Raw genomic sequence first — 20541 nt, 5'->3', positions numbered from 1 at the left:
GGCAAGTTGTTGGAGGGAATCCTGAGGGACAGGATTTACATGTATTTGGAAAGGCAAGGACTGATTCGGGAGAATCAGCATGGCTTTGTGCGTGGGAAATCATATCTCACAAACTTGATTGAGTTTTATGAAGAAATAACAAAGAGGATTTTGTTGGAAAAGCACATCAGAGCAGCACTTATGCACTTAATGGTAAGGTCCTGGGGAGTGTTATTGAACAAATAGACCTTGGAATGCCAGCTCATAGTTTCTTGAAAGTAGAGTCGCGGGTAGATAGGACAGTGAAGGCGGCGTTTGGTATGCTTTAGTTTATTCGTCAGAGCATTGCGTACAGGAGTTGGGAGGTCATGTCGTGGCTGCACAGGACATTGATTAGGCCACTGTTGGAATATTGCGTACAATTCTGGTCTCCTTCCTAACAGAAAGATGTTGTGAAACTTGAAAGGGTTCAGAAAAGATTTACAAGGATGTTGCCAGGGTTGGAGGATTTGAGCTACGCAGAGAGATTGAATAGGTTGGGGCTGTTTTCCCTGGAGCGTCGGAAGCTGAGGGGTGACCTTATAGAGGTTTACAAAATTATAAGGGGCGTGAATAGGATAAATAGACAAAGTCTTTTCCCTGGGGTTGGGGAGTTCAGAACTAGAGGGCGTAGGTTTACGGTGAGAGGGGAAAGATAGAAAAAAGACCTAAGGGCAACATTTTCATCCAGAGGGTCGTACGTGTATGGAATGAGCTGCCAGAGGAAGTGGTGGAGGCTGGTACAATTGCAACATTTAAAATGCATTTGGATGGGTATATGAATAGGAAGGGTTTGGAGGGATATGGGCCGGGTGCTGGCAGGTGGGACTAGATTGAGTTGGGATATCAGGTCAGCATGGACGTGTTGGACCGAAGGGTCTGTTTCCATGCTGTACATCTCTATGACTCATCAAGTATGTACCCAAGAGTCTTTAAAACTGCTTCATGATCCTCTCAGATAGCACATTTCAGACTATATGTCAGAGCTCAAACAAACAAAGGAACCTGCCAGTTGCTTTCCATTTTTTGACTGCTGACCAATTTTAATGTTCTTCATCAAAGCATTTCATAATTTTCAACCTCTTGATCAAATCTCCTCAACTCTCTCTACTCTCTCTGCTCAATGGAAGGACAGGTCGAATAGGTTAATTACCAAAATATAGTTGCATTAGTTGCTTGCATTACATAAATACTGGGGACAGGAATGAATGTTCCTTGACTATTTGAGGCAGTTGGAATGCACTGAAGCTGCTGAATTCAGTGATTCACAAGGAGCATATAATACATTTAGAAAAGTGCCAATTTTAAATGTGCTTTTCCGATAGAATCAGAAAACCAATACTTTCAAAATATCAGCAATGGCTCAGTTGGTAGCACTCTCACCTCTGAGTCAGTGCACTTTGCAGTTGAAGTCCCACTCCAGAGTCTGAACAAAAGTCTCCATTATGTTCCATTATAGTACAGAGGGAATGCTGCACTGTCACAGGTGTTGACTTTTGTATGAAACATCATGTCAAGGACAGATTTGATCGCATGGGTGAATATGAAAGACTATTTCAAAAGTAGAAGGAGTTATCACCCGGTCAATAATTACCTATTTAATCAACATTATACAAACACACAGAATATTTGGTCATTATCACATTGCTGTTTGTCAGAGATTGTTGTGCAGATTAGCAGTCATATTCCACACATTTCAACAATGACAATACATCAGCAGTGCCTCAATGACTGCAAAATACTTTGCAATGTCCATTAGCCATTAAATACACTGTATAAATGCAAACTCTCTTCCTTTTATAAAACTACCTTTTTACAAATACATGCATCTAAGATGTTGCCCATTGTATTTACATAAGTTTGCCTAATCGTACATTAATATCGCACACTTATACACAGCTTGCTGCTAAAGATGTTCATGCAAAGAACAATATTGTGCCTGGAGGGCTCAGACCAAACAAAACAGAGTGACAGCTTTGGTGAGATAAGGGTTTTCAATATGAAGTAGCTAAAGGCATGCATTCCAAGTTATTCATTTATGGCTTGTCAGATCCATGTCCTTCAGTCACTACATGTTCTGCATTGTTACAAACTGCTTTTCATATCGCAATGGTTCATGAGGAGCAGAACAAGTGCACCTAAACCTGCATCTTCTTTGGATTTTCTGCCAGTACCCATACCAACACTGAAGCAGTTGCAGGCAAAGTGTTAGTATGAGTGATTTGCATGGATGATTGCAAGGGGAGATGCAGTAATTGGTCTCTCTCATCCCCTTCTGTGATGAATTACGCACATTAAAACAGGAATACAGAATCAATAAATTGTTCAAAGTACGACAGGTCGCAATCTCAATTCAGGTGAGAGACCATCTGGAGCTTGCAATTTCAAATAGCCCAGACTCATACTAAATCATCCAAAATATATGACTGACTTTTCTTTTCAAAATTAGCCATACAAAGAAATCAAGTTGGGCAATGGTCTTTTTCTAAAGTTAAAAGGTTCAAAACTGACTTGCACAAAAAAAATTATCCTGCCAACTCTCGGGCAGCAATAGAAATGCCATTTACAGTGAGATGCTGAGGGTGAGAACTATGTGTGCGCACATAACCATATGCATTAAAAAATGCATTGACTGAGCAAATTAAAAACACCATAACATCAAGAGATATGGAACTAAGGCAGGTAAAATAGCATTTAAGTACAGATGCAATTCATCATTTCTCAAGGGGTTGAATAGTTTACTCCCACATTCAATTCCTTCATGACCTTACTGCAGTGATGTGATATGCTGCCAACTTGATCGAATCATTGTAAAATTTAAACATTAACGTCTTACTTCTTATAACTTCTATATGCTGGTCACACCTCTTCTGCCCATTGAGGGACTTGTGTTTTCATGGGACCATCTTATTCAAGTTCAGATTAAAAACTGTATATTATTTGCTCACTCACTTTGGGAAGTAGATGATAGGAAGGTGGAGTAGAATTCTGCCAAAAGCTGCAACAGATAGGTTTTTCCCCTGTTGTGTACATTAAAAATAGTTTTCCCAAAGATCCCCCACCAATCCAGAATGCATTAGACTAAAATATGACAGAACATAATTATTAATGTGTAATTTTAGAAGGTCATTGTCACATGCTCCATCAATACAGCAAGGTTAATAAAGACTTGGGGACATTCCAGCAGGACTAAGTAATTCAGGCACTTGTGTCTGCTGTTCTGTTCAATTAAATCATGGTTGATCTGTATGTCAACTCCCTTCGGTAAGGATGTAAAGGATTATGGAACTAACAAAATTCTACTAATCTGAGTCTGGGAGGCAACATTCACACGTTCCAGCATTCAATTCAGTCTTTATTATTTCCACCTCTATCAGACTATACATACAAAAAAAAACTCTGATATTGGTCTTAACTGGCCTAGTTGTAATTTAAGAAAAGGTCCTCATTTTCTCTTTCATTTGTTTTTTCATCACATTAAGTGATACTATCTCTCCATAACCCTTTTGAATCCTATTAACTCCAAAAGCATCACGATCATGTACCCAACAGAATACAATGTTTATGCAAATTAACTTCAAATTTTAACCCTCTAAGTCCCAGTAACTGAATGCACAAAGAACTTTGAAGTATTTTAAAACAAAACTATTGCATTATTAAAACATTCCCTCACTCAGCGAATAGATAATTCTACTGACTACAAGAGCTGTTTTCACTGGAGCTTCGGAGGCTGAGGGGCAACCTTATAGAGGTTTATGAAACCATGAGAGGCATGGACAGGGTAAATAGACAAAGACTTTTCCCTGGAGTAGGAGAGTCCAGAACTAGAGGGCATACATTTAGGGTGAGAGGTGAAAGACATAAAGATAGAGACCTAAGGGGCAACTTTTTCACATTGAGTTTGATGCACGTGTGGAATGGGCTGCCAGAGTAAGTGGTGGAGGTTAGTACAATGCAACATTTAAAGCATCTGGATGGGTATATGAATAGGAAGGGTTTGGAGTGATATGGGCCGGGTGCTGGCAGGTGGGACTAGATTGTGTTGGGATATATGGTCAGAATGGACAGTTGTACATCTGACACTATGGCTCTAAAACAATTACAAACTGTTTTTGCACAACTTGGAATGGTACTTCAGATCTCAGGGTGCAGAGTAGATCATAATTTTATGAAAAAGGGCTTCAATATCTTCAATCAGGAATCAGATAATTACAGACTGCAGCAATCTCTTCCCAAAGGCAGATTCTTAGTGATTACTTCAAGCTAACTGTGGGAGGGAGGGGAAGGTGGCTTCAGAGCCCTGTTTAGCGGGTATGACAATCAAACCCTGTGCTGTTAGCTCTTAACCCGAACCACCCGATATCCATCTAGAACCAACTGTGCTAAATGACTCCTTCCCTAACACTACTGCTTAAAAAGCTTAAAAATTGTAAACAAATGCAAGGCTTTCCAGCCAACCTGAAACAAAACGATTGCCCCATTAAGACAAAGGTGCAAAGTAGAACATTCAGCCCATCAAATCTGCTCTGCCATTCAATGAGACCATGCTGATCTGACTACCCTCGACTCCACATCTTTGCTTTTCCCCTATAACCCTTCATTCCCTTACTGATTTGAAATCTGCATCACAGCCACGAATGTATTTAATGCCTCAGCCTTAACATCTTCCTGCAGCAAAGAATTCCACAGATTGATGACTCTCAAGAAATTCTGCTCATCTCATGTATTTTGTGTATATAAAATGTGAATCTGTTGTGGAAAGCTCATATGCAAATGACAGAGTTAAATTTGCAATGAAACATTAAAATAAATGTATGCATTATAAAAGGGAAGCAGGTATGGATTATTTTGCCGCTGTCGTATTCAGTTCTGTTGTCCTTTTCGTGAGGCCAAGACAAAATGAAAACAACCACACACTGCATCTTGTGAACAAATATTATAGGTTCTCATATGGTCCTCAAATTGAATTCGAGCCACAATTAAAGTTTTTGTTCGATCTGAAAGCTTGCTGCGAAGATCAGGGCTGTCAGTAACAGATCTGCCTTGCAAGTTTCTCGACTGGCTAATTAACATTGACTATTGCCCCTGGTATACCATTGGCTGATTCAGTTCAGTTGTCATACTACTGAGTCTGACTTGGTCCCTGGTTGCCATCAGCATTGCACAGACAGACAGCCTGAACCCTAAGAAATCCTGTTTGCAATCCCCCTTAGGAGCATGAGCACTGTGTGCCAGCTGACTGACGAAGCTCGTGTTTGAGCTCTGCCTTGGCAAACAGATGCAAGGAGCCTATTAAAGAGCAACAGATCCGACCACTTTGTAAAAACAAAATCAGTTCAATGCTTAACCATTCATTCTAACAAGAGAAAGTCTGATGACAAAAGCATTTCAAAATAAATTGAGCACCTTATAAAAATGAATATTTGAGAATTTGAAAATTTAACATATCTTGCTTGTATCATCTCACTACTCATACTGAAATATTAAGATAGGTATTATTTTAATATTAAGGCAAAGGCACATAGATTCTCAATTAATGCAACAGTGTGAAAAGTCACCGTAGACTTAACAATACAGGGTTGCTCTCTCATTAGACAGAGATGACTGGTGGTGGTTTAACCTGAGGGTCACCACACCTCAGGCAAGGGGAGAGGTTGAGAAGGACAGTCCTCATGATAATCCCAGTTGACTGACAATTGAGTGGGGAGAAAGTGAGGTCTGCAGATGCTGGAGATCAGAGCTGAAAATGTGTTGCTGGAAAAGCGCAGCAGGTCAGGCAGCAATCAGGGAACAGGAGAATCGACGTTTCGGGCATAAGCCCTGAAGAAGGGTTTATGCCCGAAATGTCGATTCTCCTGTTCCCTGGATGCTGTCTGACCTGCTGCGCTTTTCCAGCAACACATTTTCAGCGCTGACAATTGAGTGGGAGTTGTCTTCATCACACTGTCTTCACTCTGCATTGCAAACCAGCCAACTGAGTTAACTTCTTAATTGTTTATTATCAAGGGGGTGATGGATTATGGGGGTGACACGGAGGGAGAGGGAAATCATACAGGAATGTGGTGTTGAGGTTAAAATTAGATCAGTGTTGTCATTGAATGGTGGAACAGACCGGATGGGTCGAGTGGACTATACTTGGTCTCCTTTCCTACAGATGTCACATTGCATACACAACGTCCATACAACTGAGACAATACTCAAACGTAAAGGCATTGTTCATGAAGATAGTCCTGAAGAAGGGTATTTCGCCCCGAAACTCTTTCTGTCTCCACAGCTGCTGCCAAACCTGCTGAATTTCTCCAGTAATTTCTGGTTTATTTTGTTTGTTTTAAGGTTAAGCACAATCACCGTTCTTTGTTTTGTTTCACACTGGCGAGTGCTGCGGACTGCCTGTTTCGATGCATATTTCAGGGACGGCGTGCAGCTTTAAGGCAGCATGTTTTTCCTCACTCGGGGAACTGCTCTGTAGTGACATCTAGACACGGCCATAGCACTGCATGTGAACACACAGTAGTGTCACTATTGTACTTCATGTCTCAAATGAAGAACCCCCAGCCCCCCCAAATAAAAAAGTTATGGCATTGCAACAGCCATGAGCAACGCAATTTCAGACTAGATGTTGCATGAGGATTAAAACTGCGGAGACGGGCATTTCGCTGGCGATACCTACCGAGGACGCTCTGCACATCTTTCTCAACAAAGTTTAGACTTTACTTCGAACCAAGCCGCGACCACCTGCCGGCTCCTGCTTGTATTCCCCCCCCCCCCCCCCCGTTTGACACAGCAGCCTCACTTGTCATTTTTGCACTTCGACTAAACGATGGATTGTCTGCGCAAGTTTCCTGTGTGTGTTTGTTTTGCTTTGGAGGGTGGGCGTAAGCATTGCAAAAAAAAAAGTTTCACCTCTATCACAGAGTTGGTGCAACAGACTCAATGTGAGCCCTGTATTAAAGCAGGGCTGTCGAACTCCACGACAGGAAGCAGCAAATGCGAGAAACCTATTTTTTTTTGTCCCAAGCCCTCCTATTTAGACAAAGGGTGACAACTGAATCGTTCAAAAGGGAGTTAGTGTTTAAAAAAAAGAATGTGCAGGGTAAGGGGGGCGTGGATGTTTAAGGCAGAGTGCGATGTCCTTTCAGTGCAGATAGGATGTGCCCAATGGCCTCCCCCCTGATCTATAATGGTTGATATAGAGGGGGGAAATAGAATATAACACGCGAGGCTCTCAGTGGGAGTGGGACAGCGATGCCGAGTCCACGGGAGATGTAAGTAGTCAGTATGTCCTTTACCTGAACTCTGATTAAACACACCCAAGGGGAAAAAAAGACACTATCGCGCAACCCACCCTTCTATCTTGACATGTTTAAGAAAACAAGGAGAGAGACGCACATCACCACACGTGTACTGCGCTGGGGAAGTTTAATCAACACCTAGAGGCAACAGTGAGAGAGCAAACCAGACAGCATTCGCCTGTTTTAGATATATCAACCCGGCTCAGTGAGGCTGAGCAATCTGACTCGGGACATCGGTCCGGCTCTCTTGGAAATCTCCAATTGCTCCCTACAACTTTCCTTTCCTCCACAGAAACAAAACATAAAGACTTGCCGGGTTGCAGAGTGGAAGCAGTTAGTAATTTCGCGAATGAGCAACTAGAGAAGGAATTTACGACAAGATTGCTGACCTGCCGAGGAGAGCTATTGACCTGAAAGGTGCGGCGTGTCACATTTCAATAAATTTGACAATTTGAGAACATCCCCTCCCCTCAGAAGTTTTGCCTCCCCTCCAAAAAAGGGGGGCATTGTCAATATCTCGAAACGTGGCTCTCAGTCTAGTATTTGACACCTTTGCCGATAAGTGATTTTACTAATGTTAATTTCATCGATATTTATTGGGTCTTTTTTTTTAAAGAAAGAACATATATTTCAGTTCATCCTCAATCCCAGCCAGATAACATTTAGCAGAAGCCTCCTCGAAGTGGTGAGTGAATTCCACCGCCCAACCCGCTTTGCATTCCGCCTGAGCATTGCCGACCCCAAGCGATGCACAAAGTGTGTTTGTAAACAGCAACACAGAGCCGGGACTCAGTCAAAGTGAGGAGGGGGGTAGCTGTGAATTAAAGCCCTCTCGCATCGCACAGGGCTCCCAGGGCGTCAGTCCCTTCTCCCCGGGCAGCTCCCCAGTGGCAAGACCCAGCAACCAAACACTTCCACGCTGCCTGCTTCCAAGTTACTGAGACTAAATATTGTTGAACATATTTCCACAGAGAGGGGGGGGGGGGGGGGGGAGAGAATCATCACTTGCCTTCCATTTGGAAGGAAGCTTCCCAGCGAGGGAAAAGGACAAATCGGATATTTAAGTGGAAAACATGCCAACATTGCAGTATATTCTAAGTGCCACCGTATGTTAGGGAACAAGGACAGCTGGGAGATGGACACATTCTTTCCTGCCAAATGTCAAATGTTAGCGCCTCTCACTTTTAACTAGTATGTGTGTGTGCACAAAGCAGTAACAATTTTAACAGCTTTCCCCCAAGACCAGGTCAAGACCAAGACCAGGATGTGCATTAAAACATGTGCATTTTATTTTCCAAAAAAAAGGGGGTCTGTAACATTCAGAAGCTGTACTTACGGGAATAAGCGGCGGTGATGCACACCCACAGGCTGATCGATAGAGAGAGGGCGCAGCAACCAGCGATCGAGTCCATTTTTCAAAAAAAAAACACAGGCACCAGATCAGGAGAGAAACTCTCTGCTCCTCACCATGTCAACGCGCGTCTGATTTCCCCGTGCTGTCCCCTTGCTTTCTTGTTTCTCTTCCTTGTCCCACTCCCCCCACCCCCCTTTCTCTCTCCTCCTCCTCCTCCTCTTTCGGAACCAGCTGCTCGTTCACGCCATCCCGCCGCTACACGTCCTCTTGCGCCAACCAGTGGACCCGGAATCACGGACGTAAAGCGAGAGAGAGAGATGCAGGGGAAGGCTGCTACTGTGAGGATGTGCTGTTCCCCCTCAGTATACTATCCACGCTCGAAAGCTCTGCTGAACAAAAACACGGCAGCCCCCAACATGTATGACCCACAAGAGAAATTGCTGTCAAATCTCTTAACACTAAATCGGGCGCTTGCTTTAAAGGGGGGAAAAAAAGGCTGTATTACAATTTGCCCTAAATTCGCCAACGTCTATATCATTAACACTTGTTTTCAGCAAGTTTCAACACTAGGGAATCATTGAGTCCGAATATTATTCCTACTTTTTGTGAATTTTCTCGGGAAGTAACTCACTCGTCACAGTGGAAATTTAACCCCTAACTGCCGTCTCTGTTTTTATTACAGAAGACAGATTTAACTCTTGCCACGCCGTTCTCCCTGCGGTTTGAAGCGAGCGCTTTGAGGTGCAGCATCAGTGGGCGCTAAGAATGGGGGGAAAGGCGTTTGCCTATCCAACCCCACCATATAAAGACAAGTTGAACAGTCTCAATCCAGAATCATCCACCCTATTTCTGTGCCCCCTTGGATATTGCATAATATCGAATTTATCATTATTGTCATTAACAATGTAGTCCCGAAACAGAACCATTCTCTTTAGACTCACTTTCCTCGGGAAGTTAATTTATTTTGCATTCACCAGTAATGTTCCACTAGGATTTGTTTGGGGGTGCTAGGAAAGGGATATGAATCATCACCTATTCTCAATCGTAATCTGTTTGAGAGGGAGTTCTCTCCGCTTTTCCAAGTCCAGGGACCTTCTTGCAGGTCATCAAGAATTAGTGAGAGGATAAACTTCAACTATTTGGGAGGAGAGAATTCTGAAACGACGGTCAGAAGAGCCCTTGGAGGGATTCATTGTGCGGAGACCAAAACTGTTCACTGAAATCCCAAGTTAAATCTTCCTTCCACAGACAAAACAATCGAGTTTCTCCTTGATCGCCCAGACTGAGACCAGGGCAATGCCTTCATCCTGGTAAACGGACACATCTGCACTAAACGGAACACCCAGAGTTAGTCAGAATGTTTTGTATTTAAAAACAAAATTGGTCAAATGTGCCTGTCAACATTGTGTAATGCTAATTTGTTTTTTTTAATCAACGTACACCCTATTTGCTAATTCTGACAGTAATTCCTCTCAGCTAAAGAAGGTATTTAAGGAGATGTTTAAGAAAGTTAGGTTTTTGGCTTAAACAGCTATACTAAACAGCATTTGGTAAAATTCCTGCAGTGTAAATCTATAGAGGCTGCACAATGAGTGAGAAACAGCTGCGGAACAACCCCGTGAAATACGGTCTAGTTCCAAAGTAAAACCGATGACGAGCTGAAATTATTGGTGTTCGTTATTGCGAAGAACTGAGACAATTAGTTGCAGCTGGAGTAACTGATAATAGAGGGAATCATAATGGCAAAGGGACATTTGTGGTGCGGTGTAGTGTCCCTTACTCTGAGCCAGGAGACCCAATCCCACGTGTGTGTAACATCTGAAAAGGATGATTATCTCATAGTTGGTGATAATTTGTACAATTAATAGAGTATCTGATTTTTGTTTTTTTTTTAAAAATCACTTTTGAGAATTGGGTTTTGCTAGCTACACCACCATTTATTCCCCATCCCCAGTTGCTCTTGCTCAGTGGGTATTTTGAGTTGTCCCAGTCTCGGTGGTGAATGTACACCCACAATATTGCTGGGAAGAAGTTCCAGGATTTCAACAAGTTACGATGACAAAATGACAATATTTTTCCAAATGTGAATGTTGTGTCCCTTGAGGAAACTTATAGTAAGGGAAACAAGCATGGGAGCACCTTCATCTGCAAGACCATAAGATATAGGGGCAGATTTAGGGTCATTCAGCTCCTGATATATTTCTCAACTCCATTCTCCTGCCTTCTACTCATAACCCTGATCCCCTCACTAGTATACTCGTTATCTATCTCTGTGCTAAATACACTCAATGACATAGCCTCCAAAACTTTCTGCGGCAATGAGTTCTACAGGTTCATCACCCTGTGGCTGAAGAAATTACTCATCAGCTCAGTTCTAAAGGGTCATCCCTTCACTCTGAGGCTGTGCCCTTGGGTTCTCGTCTCTCTACCAGTAGAAACATCTTCTCCATATCCACTATATACAAGTCTCTCAGTATTCAATCAGATCCCCTCTCATCCCTCCAAACTCCATCCAGTGCAGACTCCAAGTTCTCAGTCTCTCCTCGTATGACAAGCTCGTCATGCCCGGATTGGTTCTTGTAAACCTCCTCTGGACCTACTCCAATGTCAGCACATCGTTTCTTAAGTAAGGGATCCAAAACTACTCACAATATGCCTGTATTCTTCCGATCAAACTGCACAACATCACACTTACCCCACAATGTATTCCAGCTGCTAAATCCTTCCTTCCCCTCTGAGCCTGTCCAAGTCCTCCTGTAGCGTCCCTGCTTCCTGAACACTAGCTGTCCCCCTGCCCCCCCCCGTCTTTGTATCATCTGCAAATGTAGCAACAATGCCATCAGTTCCTTTGTCTAAATCATCAATGTATAATGCAACTAATTGTGGTTTCAACATTGATCACTGCGGAACTCCATTAGTCACTGGCTGCAATTCTGAAGAAGATGCTTTATTCCCTCTCTCTGCCTACTGCCAGTCACCCAATATTCTATCCTTCTCGTACCTTGCCCCAACACCACGGGTTCTTATTTACCAGTCACCTGTGTGGCACCTGGTCAAAGAACTTCTGGAAATCCAAATAGATCACATCCACTGGCTCTCCTTTGTCTAATTTGCTAATTTCCTCCTCAAAGAGTTCTAACAGATTTCAGGCATGACCATCCCCTTGACAAAGCAATGCTAACACAACCCTGTTTTACCATGCACTTGCAAATAATCTGTAATCTCATCCTTAATAATGGACTGTAAAATCTGACCAATGATCTAGGTCAGGATAGGAGAAAGTGAGGACTGCAGATGCTGGGGATCAGAGTTTAAAAATGTGTTGCTGGAAAAGCGCAGCAGGTCAGGCAGCATCAAAGGAGAAGGAGAATCGATGTTTCGGGCATAAGCCCTTCTTCACGAATGAGGAGGGTGTGCCAAGCAGGCTAAGATAAAAGGTAGGGAGGAGGGACTTGGGGGAGGGGCATTGGGAATGCGATAGGTGGAAGGAGGTTAAGGTGAGGGTGATAGGCCGGAGAGGGGGTGGGGGCGGAGAGGTCAGGAAGAAAATTGCAGGTCAAGAAGGCGGTGCTGAGTCTGAGGATTGGGACTGAGAAAAGGTGAGGGGGGAGGGGAAATGAGGAAGCTGGAGAAATCTGTATCCATCCCTTGTGGTTGGAGGGTTCCTAGGCAGAAGATGAGTCTCTCTTCCTCCAGGCGTCGTGTTGCCATGGTCTAGCGATGGAGGAGGCCAAGGACCTGCATGTCCTTGGCGGAGTGGGAGGGGGAGTTGAAGTGTTGAACCACGGGGCGGTTGGGTTGGTTGGTGCAGGTGTCCCAGAGGTGTTCTCTGAAATGTTCCGCAAGTAGGCGCCCTGTCTCCCCAATGTATAGGAGGCCACATCGGGTGCAGCGGATGCAGTAAATGATGTGTGTGGAGGTGCAGGTGATTTCTGATTGCTATTGAAGGATCCCTTGGGGCCTTGGAGGGAAGTGAGGGGGGAGGTGTGGGCGCAAGTTTTGCATTTTTTGCGGTTGCAGGGGAAGGTGCCGGGAGTGGAGGTTGGTTTGGTGGGGGGTGTGGATCTGACAAGGGAGTCGCAGAGGGAGTAGTCTTTCCGGAATGCTGTTAGGGGTGTGGAGGGAAATATGTCCTTGGTGGTGGAGTTTGTTTGGAGGTGGCGGAAATGACGAAGGATGATCCAATGTATCTGGAGGTTGGTGGGGTGATAGGTGAGGACCAGTGGGGTTCTGTCCTGGTGGCCATTGAAGGGGCGGGGTTCAAGGGCAGAGGAGCGGGAAGTGGAGGAGATGCGGTGGAGAGTATCGTCAACCACGTCTGAGGGGAAATTGCGGTCTTTGAAGAAGGAGGCCATCTGGGTTGTTTGGTATTGGAATTGGTCCTCCTGGGAGCAGATGCGGCAAAGGCAAAGGAATTGGGAATATGGGATGGCATTTTTACAGGGGGCAGGGTGGGAAGAGGTGTAATCTAGGTAGCTGAGGAAGTCAGTTGGTTTATAGTATACATCCGTGTTGAGTTGGTCATCCGAGATAGAGATGGAGAGGTCTAGGAAGGGGTGGGAGGAGTCTGAGACGGTCCAGGTAAATTTGAGGTCGGGGTGGAAGGTGTTAGTAAAGTGGATGAACTGTTCAACCTCCTCGTGGGAGCACAAGGTAGTGCCGATACAGTCATCAATGTAGCGGAGGAAAAGGTGGGGGTGGTGCCAGTGTAGCTACGGAAGATGGACTGTTCCACATATCCAACAAAGAGGCAGGCATAGCTAGGGCCCATGCGGGTGCCCATGGCTATTCCTTTGGTTTGGAGGAAGTGGGAGGATTGGAAAGAGAAGTTGTTAAGAGTGAGGACCAGTTCAGTCAGTCGAAGGAGAGTGTCAGTGGAAGGGTACTGGTTGGTTCGGCGGGAAAGGAAGAAGCGGAGGGCTTTGAGGCCTTCGTGATGGGGGATGGAGGTGTCCATGGTGAAGATAAGGCAGTGGGGGCCAAGGAAGCGAATGTCATGGAGGAGGTGGAGGGCGTGGGTGGTGTCCTGAACGTACGTGGGGAGTTCTTGGACTAAGGGGGACAGGACTGTGTCAAGGTATGCAGAAATGAGTTCGATGGGTCAGGAGCAGGCTGAGACAATGGGTCGGCCGGGGCAGTCAGGTTTGTGGATTTTGGGCAGGAGGTATAAACAGGTGGTACGGGGTTGTGGGGCTATGAGGTTGGAGGCAGTGGATGGGAGATCCCCTGAGGTGATGAGATTATGGATGGTCTGGGAGATGATGGTTTGGTGCTGGGAGGTGGGGTCATAGTCAAGGGGGCAGTAGGAGGAGGTGTCCGCGAGCTGGCGTTTAGCCTCAGCAATATAAAGATCGGTGCGCCAAACTACCACCGCGCCTCCCTTGTCTGCCGGTTTGATGGTGAGGTTGGGGTTGGAGCGGAGGCCAGCTGACAGCTGCTTGTCTTTTGCTGCCCTCATTTCTTAAACAGGGGTATTACTTTTCCAGTCCTCTGGGAGCATTCCCAACTCCAGTGTTTCCTAAACGATTACCACCAGTGCCTCCACAATCTTCCTAGCTGCCTCCTTCAGCACTCTGGAGTGGAGTCCATCTGGTCAAGTTGATTAATCTATCTTCAGATCATTCAGCTTGCCCAGCACCTTCTCCTTAGTGATGGCCACTACACTCAGTTTTGCTCCATGACTCTTTTGATATATTGGTATGCTGCTGGTTCTTCCACCACGAAGACGGATGCAAAGTATCTATTCAGTTCCTTTGCCACTTCGTTTTTCCCCATTAATACTTCTCCAGTCTCAAGTTCCTTGGAAGGGGAATCCAACAGACCATTCAGTGAAGCACCAACTGGGATAAGGTCAGGGGAAATGAGGAAACTGGTGAAATCAACAGTGATCCCATGTGGATGGAGGATCCCAAGGCAGAAGATAAGGCATTGTTCCACCAGGCACCGGGGTGGCTACAATTTGCTAGTGAAGGAGGCCCAGGACTTGCATGTCATTAGTGGAGCAGGAGAGGGAGTCGTGGAGGGAATGGTCTCTGCGGAACACAGATAGTGATGGCAAAGGAAATATATCTCTGGTGGTGAGGACTGTTTGTAGGTAGCATAAATGTCAGAAAAGACAGACCCCACCACCAGAGATATATTTCCCTCCGCACCCTTATCTGCATTTCACAGAGACCATTCCCTCTGTGACTCCTTTGTTAGGTTCATGCCCCCCACCAACCTTCCCTCCACTCCCGGAACCTTCCCTTGTCATCACCAAACCAAGAACTCCCTGTTCCCTACTAGGTGTCGAGAGTGCTGTGCTGAAAAAGTACAGCAGGTCAGGCAGCATCCGAGGAGCAAGAGAATCGGCGTTTCAGGCATAAGCCCTTCATCAGGAATGAGACTTGTGGTTCGGGGCTTAGGGATAAATGGGAGAAGGTGGGGTTTGGGGGATGGAGCTAGGAATGTGACAGGTAGATGAAGGTGAGGGAGAAGGAATGGGTCGGGTGAGGGGAAGTGATGGACAGGTCCAGAGGGTGATGCCAAGTTGGAGGCTTGGGACTGGGATAATGTAGGGGGAGGGGAAATGAGGAAGCTGTTGAAATCCACATTTATCCCGTGTGGTTGTAGGATCCCAAGGCGGAATATGAGGCTTTCTTCCTCCAGGCGTTGGGTGGTAATTGTTTGACGGTGGAGGATGCCCAGGACCTGCATGTCCTTGACAGAGTGGGAGGGGGAGTTGAAGTGTTCAGCCATGGGGCAGTGGGGTTGGTGGGTGCGGGTGTCCCAGAGATGTTCTCTGAAACAATCCGCAAAAAGGCATTCTGTCTCCCCGATGTAGAGGAGATCACACCGGGTGCAACGGATGCAGTAGATGACATTGGTAGAGGTACAGGCAAATTTCTGATGGATGTGGAAGGATCCCTTGGGGTCTTGGATGGAGGTGTGGGCGCTGGCTTTCCACTCTCTGCGGGGGCAGCGAAAGGTGCCAGGAGAGGGGTGTGGGCTGGTGGGGTGTGTGGACCTGACGAGAGAGTCGCGGAGGGAATGGTCTTTTCGGAATGCTGATAGGGATGGGGAGGGAAATATATCTCTGGTGGTCCATTTGGAGGTGACGGAAGTGGCAGAGAATGATGCATTGTATGCGAAGGTTGGCGGGATGGAACGGGAGGACCAGGGGTGTTCTATCCTTGTTGCGTTGGGAGGAGTGGAGTCCAAGGGTGGTGGTGCGTGAAGTGGATGAGATGTGCTGAAGGCCTCAAGAGATCCTTCCACATCCATCAGACCTGATGTGCTTTTCCAGCACTACACTCTCGACTCTGAGATCCAGCATCTGCAGTCCTCATGTTCCCTTGTTCCCGACTAAGTTCTACAACAAGCTGCTCCTAAAAAAATCTCATAAACATCCACAAATTCATTACTTGGGATCTGCTCCCGACCTGATTTTCCCAGTCCACCTGTGTATTGAAGTCCTCCATGATTATTGTAATAGTGCCTTTCTCACATGCCTTTTCTATCTCCTGATTCATTTTCTGCCCCACATCTGATGGCTGCAGGGAGGTCTATACATTACTCCCATCAGGGTCTTTTTTCACTTGCCATTCCTCAAATCTAGTCACACAGATTCTGCGCCTTCTGATTCTGAAGTGCTTTTTGCTGTCAATTTAATTTAATTTCTCACTGACAAGGCAACTTCGCCCCCTCAGCCCACCTGCCCCTCTTTCCAATGGGAATGTGTATCCTTGGATAATTAGTTCCCAGCCCTGATCCCCTTGTAGTCATGTTGCTGGGAGACCCACAATATTGGACCCGCAATTTCAACCTATACTGTAAGCTCATTTTAATTGTTCTGTGTACTGCATGCATTTAAGTACAACAGGCTCACTCTTACAATGACTAATTCCCCTTCTCATAGTTGTCCACTTGTCTGCCAAGCCTGATTCCTGACCCTCTCCATATTCTCTGTCCTATTATTTGTTCTGGAAACTATAATCACTTCTGCTAAACTTTCACCCCCACCCCGCTTTAACATGTTCCACAATTTTCCATGCAATTGAAACCACCCCTCCACTACTTAGTTTAGAGCCCTTTCCCACAGCCTTAGTTATTCTTGCCTTCCTGAATAGTAGAATGTTTGGAAGGTGCTAGCAAAGGGGTCTTGGTGAGTTGTTGCAGTGCCTCTTGTAGATGGTACACATTGCTGCCATTGAGTTTTGGTGATAAGGAATAATTACTCAACCTTATGGATGGGTTGCCAGTCCCATCCCGTAGACTGCTTTATCCTGGATGGTGTGGGATTTTTACAAACATATGAATTTGGAACAGAAGTAGGGCTTTTTGACCCTTGAGACTGCTTTGCCATTCAATAAGATCATGGTGGATCAGCATGTGGCCTAAAATCCTGTCCTAACCCCCCACAAAAAAAAGTAACACCCACTCTCAAGTGTTGGAACTGCTCTCAATCATACAAGAGGAGACTATTCCATCACACACCTGGCTTCTGCTTTGTAGATGCTGGACAGGCTTTGGGAATACCTGGTTGAATTTCCAGATAGGCAGTAGGGATATACTGGAGCACAATTTGGTCAAAACACAGCTAGTTCTGTTGTGCAGGATCTCAACACAATTGGTGGAATGTTATCTGCATCCATTGATATATTCACATGGATCAGCTCGTTCTTGATATTAAATGAAAGCTATCAAATTGTATCTGTGTTGGTGTCCTCAAGGACAGGGTGAATTTGATAAGCCTCTTGACACTTTCGGATGAAGACAGTTGTGAATCCTTCAGTCTTGTCTTTTGCAATTTCATATTGAGCTTTACAAGCATTGAAGATGGAAATATTCATAGAACACTATCTCTGGTCAGTTGTTTAATTGTCCACCACTTAACATAACAGGATACAATTTGAGTTTCGGGCTTTGATCTGATCTCTGTGTGGAATTGCCTATCCCTGCCTGTGGCGTATTGTTTCCACTGATTAGCAAGTATGTAAATCCTGTTTTGGATATTTTTAATCACCTTTTTCAGATGCGTAATTACACACCTCTGGAGCAGGTGGGACTTGAATGTAGGCCTTCCAGTTCAGAGTTATGGTCACTACCAATGTGCCACAAGAGCCTCATATAATTGCGTTTTGTGACTAGGATAATTGGTTTAGTTTCTGCTAAATGTTGTTAGCTGGAGTCATTTGTGGTACCTGAGTAATTGCTTCTATTATTTTTCTTCTTTTCGAAGTCCACACCAACCATCTGAAGAATAACCCACTCACACCCATTCCCCTACCCTGTATTTACCCCTCTCTAATGTACCTAACACTATGGGCAATTTAGCTGGGACAATTCACCTAACCTGCACATCTTTGGACTGTGGGAGGAAACCGGAGCATCCGGAGGAAACCCACGCAGACACGGGGAGAATGTGCAAACTCCACACAGTCACCGGAGGCTGAATCGAACCCGGATCCCTGGCAGTGCTAGCCACTGTGCTGCCCCAGTCATTGTTTCTACTGGTTATTAATAATAACAGGGACTTGATGATATCGGCAATAATTGTTGACAACTGGGTTGACAAATGCTAAACGAGATAATTGGGGATACTAGATACTTGATGATAATGGAAAAATTGGTAATAGTTGCAGTAATTATTTTGAACTTGCATGGTAAAAACAATTTTCAATGCCTGTGGTATTGAATGGGATACTGCTAATATTTTTAGTAAAAATGTCCATGGAAAGAAAAATCGAACTTTTAGCTCAGCAATATTATCGAATAATTTGTCTTCTTATTTCTTCCAATAGACCAGAGAGAAACAAAGTGATCTAATAATGTCCAATTCATTTCTCTCCAAGAGGAAAGTGAAAGGCATATTAATGCCGAACAGCTTTCAGCCTACTGGGTATGGATATAATGCCAGAATTTGCTGAGAAGATAACTTTGAACTGAAGGCACACACTGTTATTTGTCTGTATATAATCCAGCAATTTATAGTGAGGTGCTGAGAGTCAGCACCAGTTGCTGATGAATTTGCCAGTCTGCCCTTAGCTGCACAAAAATGGGTTCTTGCTGCCATCCTCCCTGTGATATTCATGAAATTTCTGAAGCTGTGCCATTGCACTGTAAACAGAAAGCTGGTCTCTCACTGTCCATTCAACACAAAACTGGAATCATTCTTACTACTCACCATTACTGATAAGCATGAAGCAAAGCTGATGTGCATGTGTTATTGAATGTGTACATATAACTGCACATATATTGAAATGGAGTTTACATTTTATACATATAAATATATAGTGGCACAATGAACATCTAATTTAAGGCATAAAATGTAACCGTACCATGGGTGGAAGGAACAAATAACTTTGCATCTATTGAAACCAAAACTCTCAAACACTAGGATTTTTCTTCTGACTTGTCTGTTCCTGCTTCAGATTAATTGACAAATTGACACAATCAGCTATCAACTTGCTTATCAATGTACCATTTGATAACTAGAACGACGGACAGCAAATGGAATGAGCTATGGTCTTTTTCATCTCTTGTTCGATAATTTCAGTGTTGAAATCTTTGGGCAACATAGGTTCCAAATTATCTGTTCCTCCCTTATATGACATTTTACCTGTGAAGCTGTTTATTCAGGTTTACTCTGCAGCATTTGATTAGCATGGCAACTGATATATGCAACAGTGTGTGCATAAAACTACACAAATGAAAACCTTACCCTACTAAAGGCCAGTAGTGTAAATGAACCAATTCCTCAGAGCATTCTCCCATTGGAAATTGGATATCTTGGTTGTATTTCATATTCATTCACGGTATTGTTATTAAGAAGGTATACTGCATCTGTGAATTCAATCCAAATGATTAAGGTAGTTTATTTCCTCAAGATCCCAGCCACAATTCTAAACATTAAAATGACTATCAGTTAATTTTCAAATCACTGTTACTTAGCTCTGGACCTTCAAATTAGGTTATCCTTACAATTTCTCCATTTCCTTTTGTACTCCCCTTGATTCTGTATTCTGTAAGTTGGGGAAGACAGTGATGTAGTTGTAATGTTACTGGATCAGTAACCCAGAGGCTCAGGCTAATGGCCTGGGGACACAGGTTCAAAGTTCATCATGCTGGCTGAGGATATTTAAATTCAATTCATGAATTGAAAGCGAGTCTCAATAATGGTGACAACCATTTCTGGTTTATGAACATCTCTTAGGAAAGAAAATCTGTCATTAGGAAATGATTACTACATGTGACACTGGGAATAATGTGGGACTGTTAATTCCCCTCTAAAATGTCTGAGTGAGCCACCCAGTTCAAAGGCAATTAGGAAATGGCAACAAATGCTGGCACTGCCTAAATCCTGTGAAAGAATAAATTTTAAAAGTACCCATTTCTGTGTCAATAGAATCTGCAGAATAAGTGTGCTTCAGGATGTACTGTGTATGGGAAGCACATAGGAGCCATTCAGTCACTTGGTGGAGGTACAATGCTAAATGGCTTCAGTTTTCAATGTTAAGTGTGCTCTACTGACAAATTGGTAAAGGTGTTGTTAGGATAATTATGGGTGATTAATAATATGAACAACAGGACAAAGCAATACAACACCACCTTTGATCCTCAGGTGTGTTGCAGGTAAAGGGAATCATATTTATAAATAAAATAGCCTGGAGTTCATGAAGATGGAAAAAAGAAATCCGAGACATTCGTCACTGGAACATAGGAAGTTGAGGGACCTTGTTTTTAAAATCCCAAATTGAATGGCATGTGTCTTTCCTCGAGGCGAGGGGGCAGAAATTGAGGTGAGAGGAGAAAGATTTATAAAGGACACGAGAGGTAAATTCTTTTTACAAAAGAGTAGTTAGTGTGTGGAATGAATTGCCAGAGAAAGTGATGGAT

The 20541-nt window shown here is 44.2% G+C and overlaps 1 protein-coding gene across 2 annotated transcripts in view; it reads right to left on the bottom strand.

The window, feature by feature from the left end:
• LOC122551780 (contactin-associated protein-like 5) overlaps window positions 1–8852 on the bottom strand; it is a 1290980-nt gene extending 1282128 nt beyond the window's left edge. For both annotated transcript variants that reach the window (XM_043694243.2, XM_087989330.1), the window contains exon 1: window positions 8647–8852. In XM_043694243.2, coding sequence (XP_043550178.2) covers window positions 8647–8722 — 76 coding nt within the window. In that variant the 5' untranslated portion in view covers window positions 8723–8852. The remainder of the gene's footprint in view (window positions 1–8646) is intronic.
• Between the last annotated feature and the right edge of the window lie 11689 nt (window positions 8853–20541).

The sequence above is a fragment of the Chiloscyllium plagiosum genome, unplaced genomic scaffold (genome assembly GCF_037043375.1).
Source record: "Chiloscyllium plagiosum isolate Xiang-an unplaced genomic scaffold, Cpla_swu_hap1 HiC_scaffold_7, whole genome shotgun sequence".
Classification (NCBI taxonomy): domain Eukaryota; kingdom Metazoa; phylum Chordata; class Chondrichthyes; order Orectolobiformes; family Hemiscylliidae; genus Chiloscyllium; species Chiloscyllium plagiosum.
Note: the sequence above shows the minus strand (reverse complement) of the source record. Positions and strands in the feature narration are given on the sequence as shown.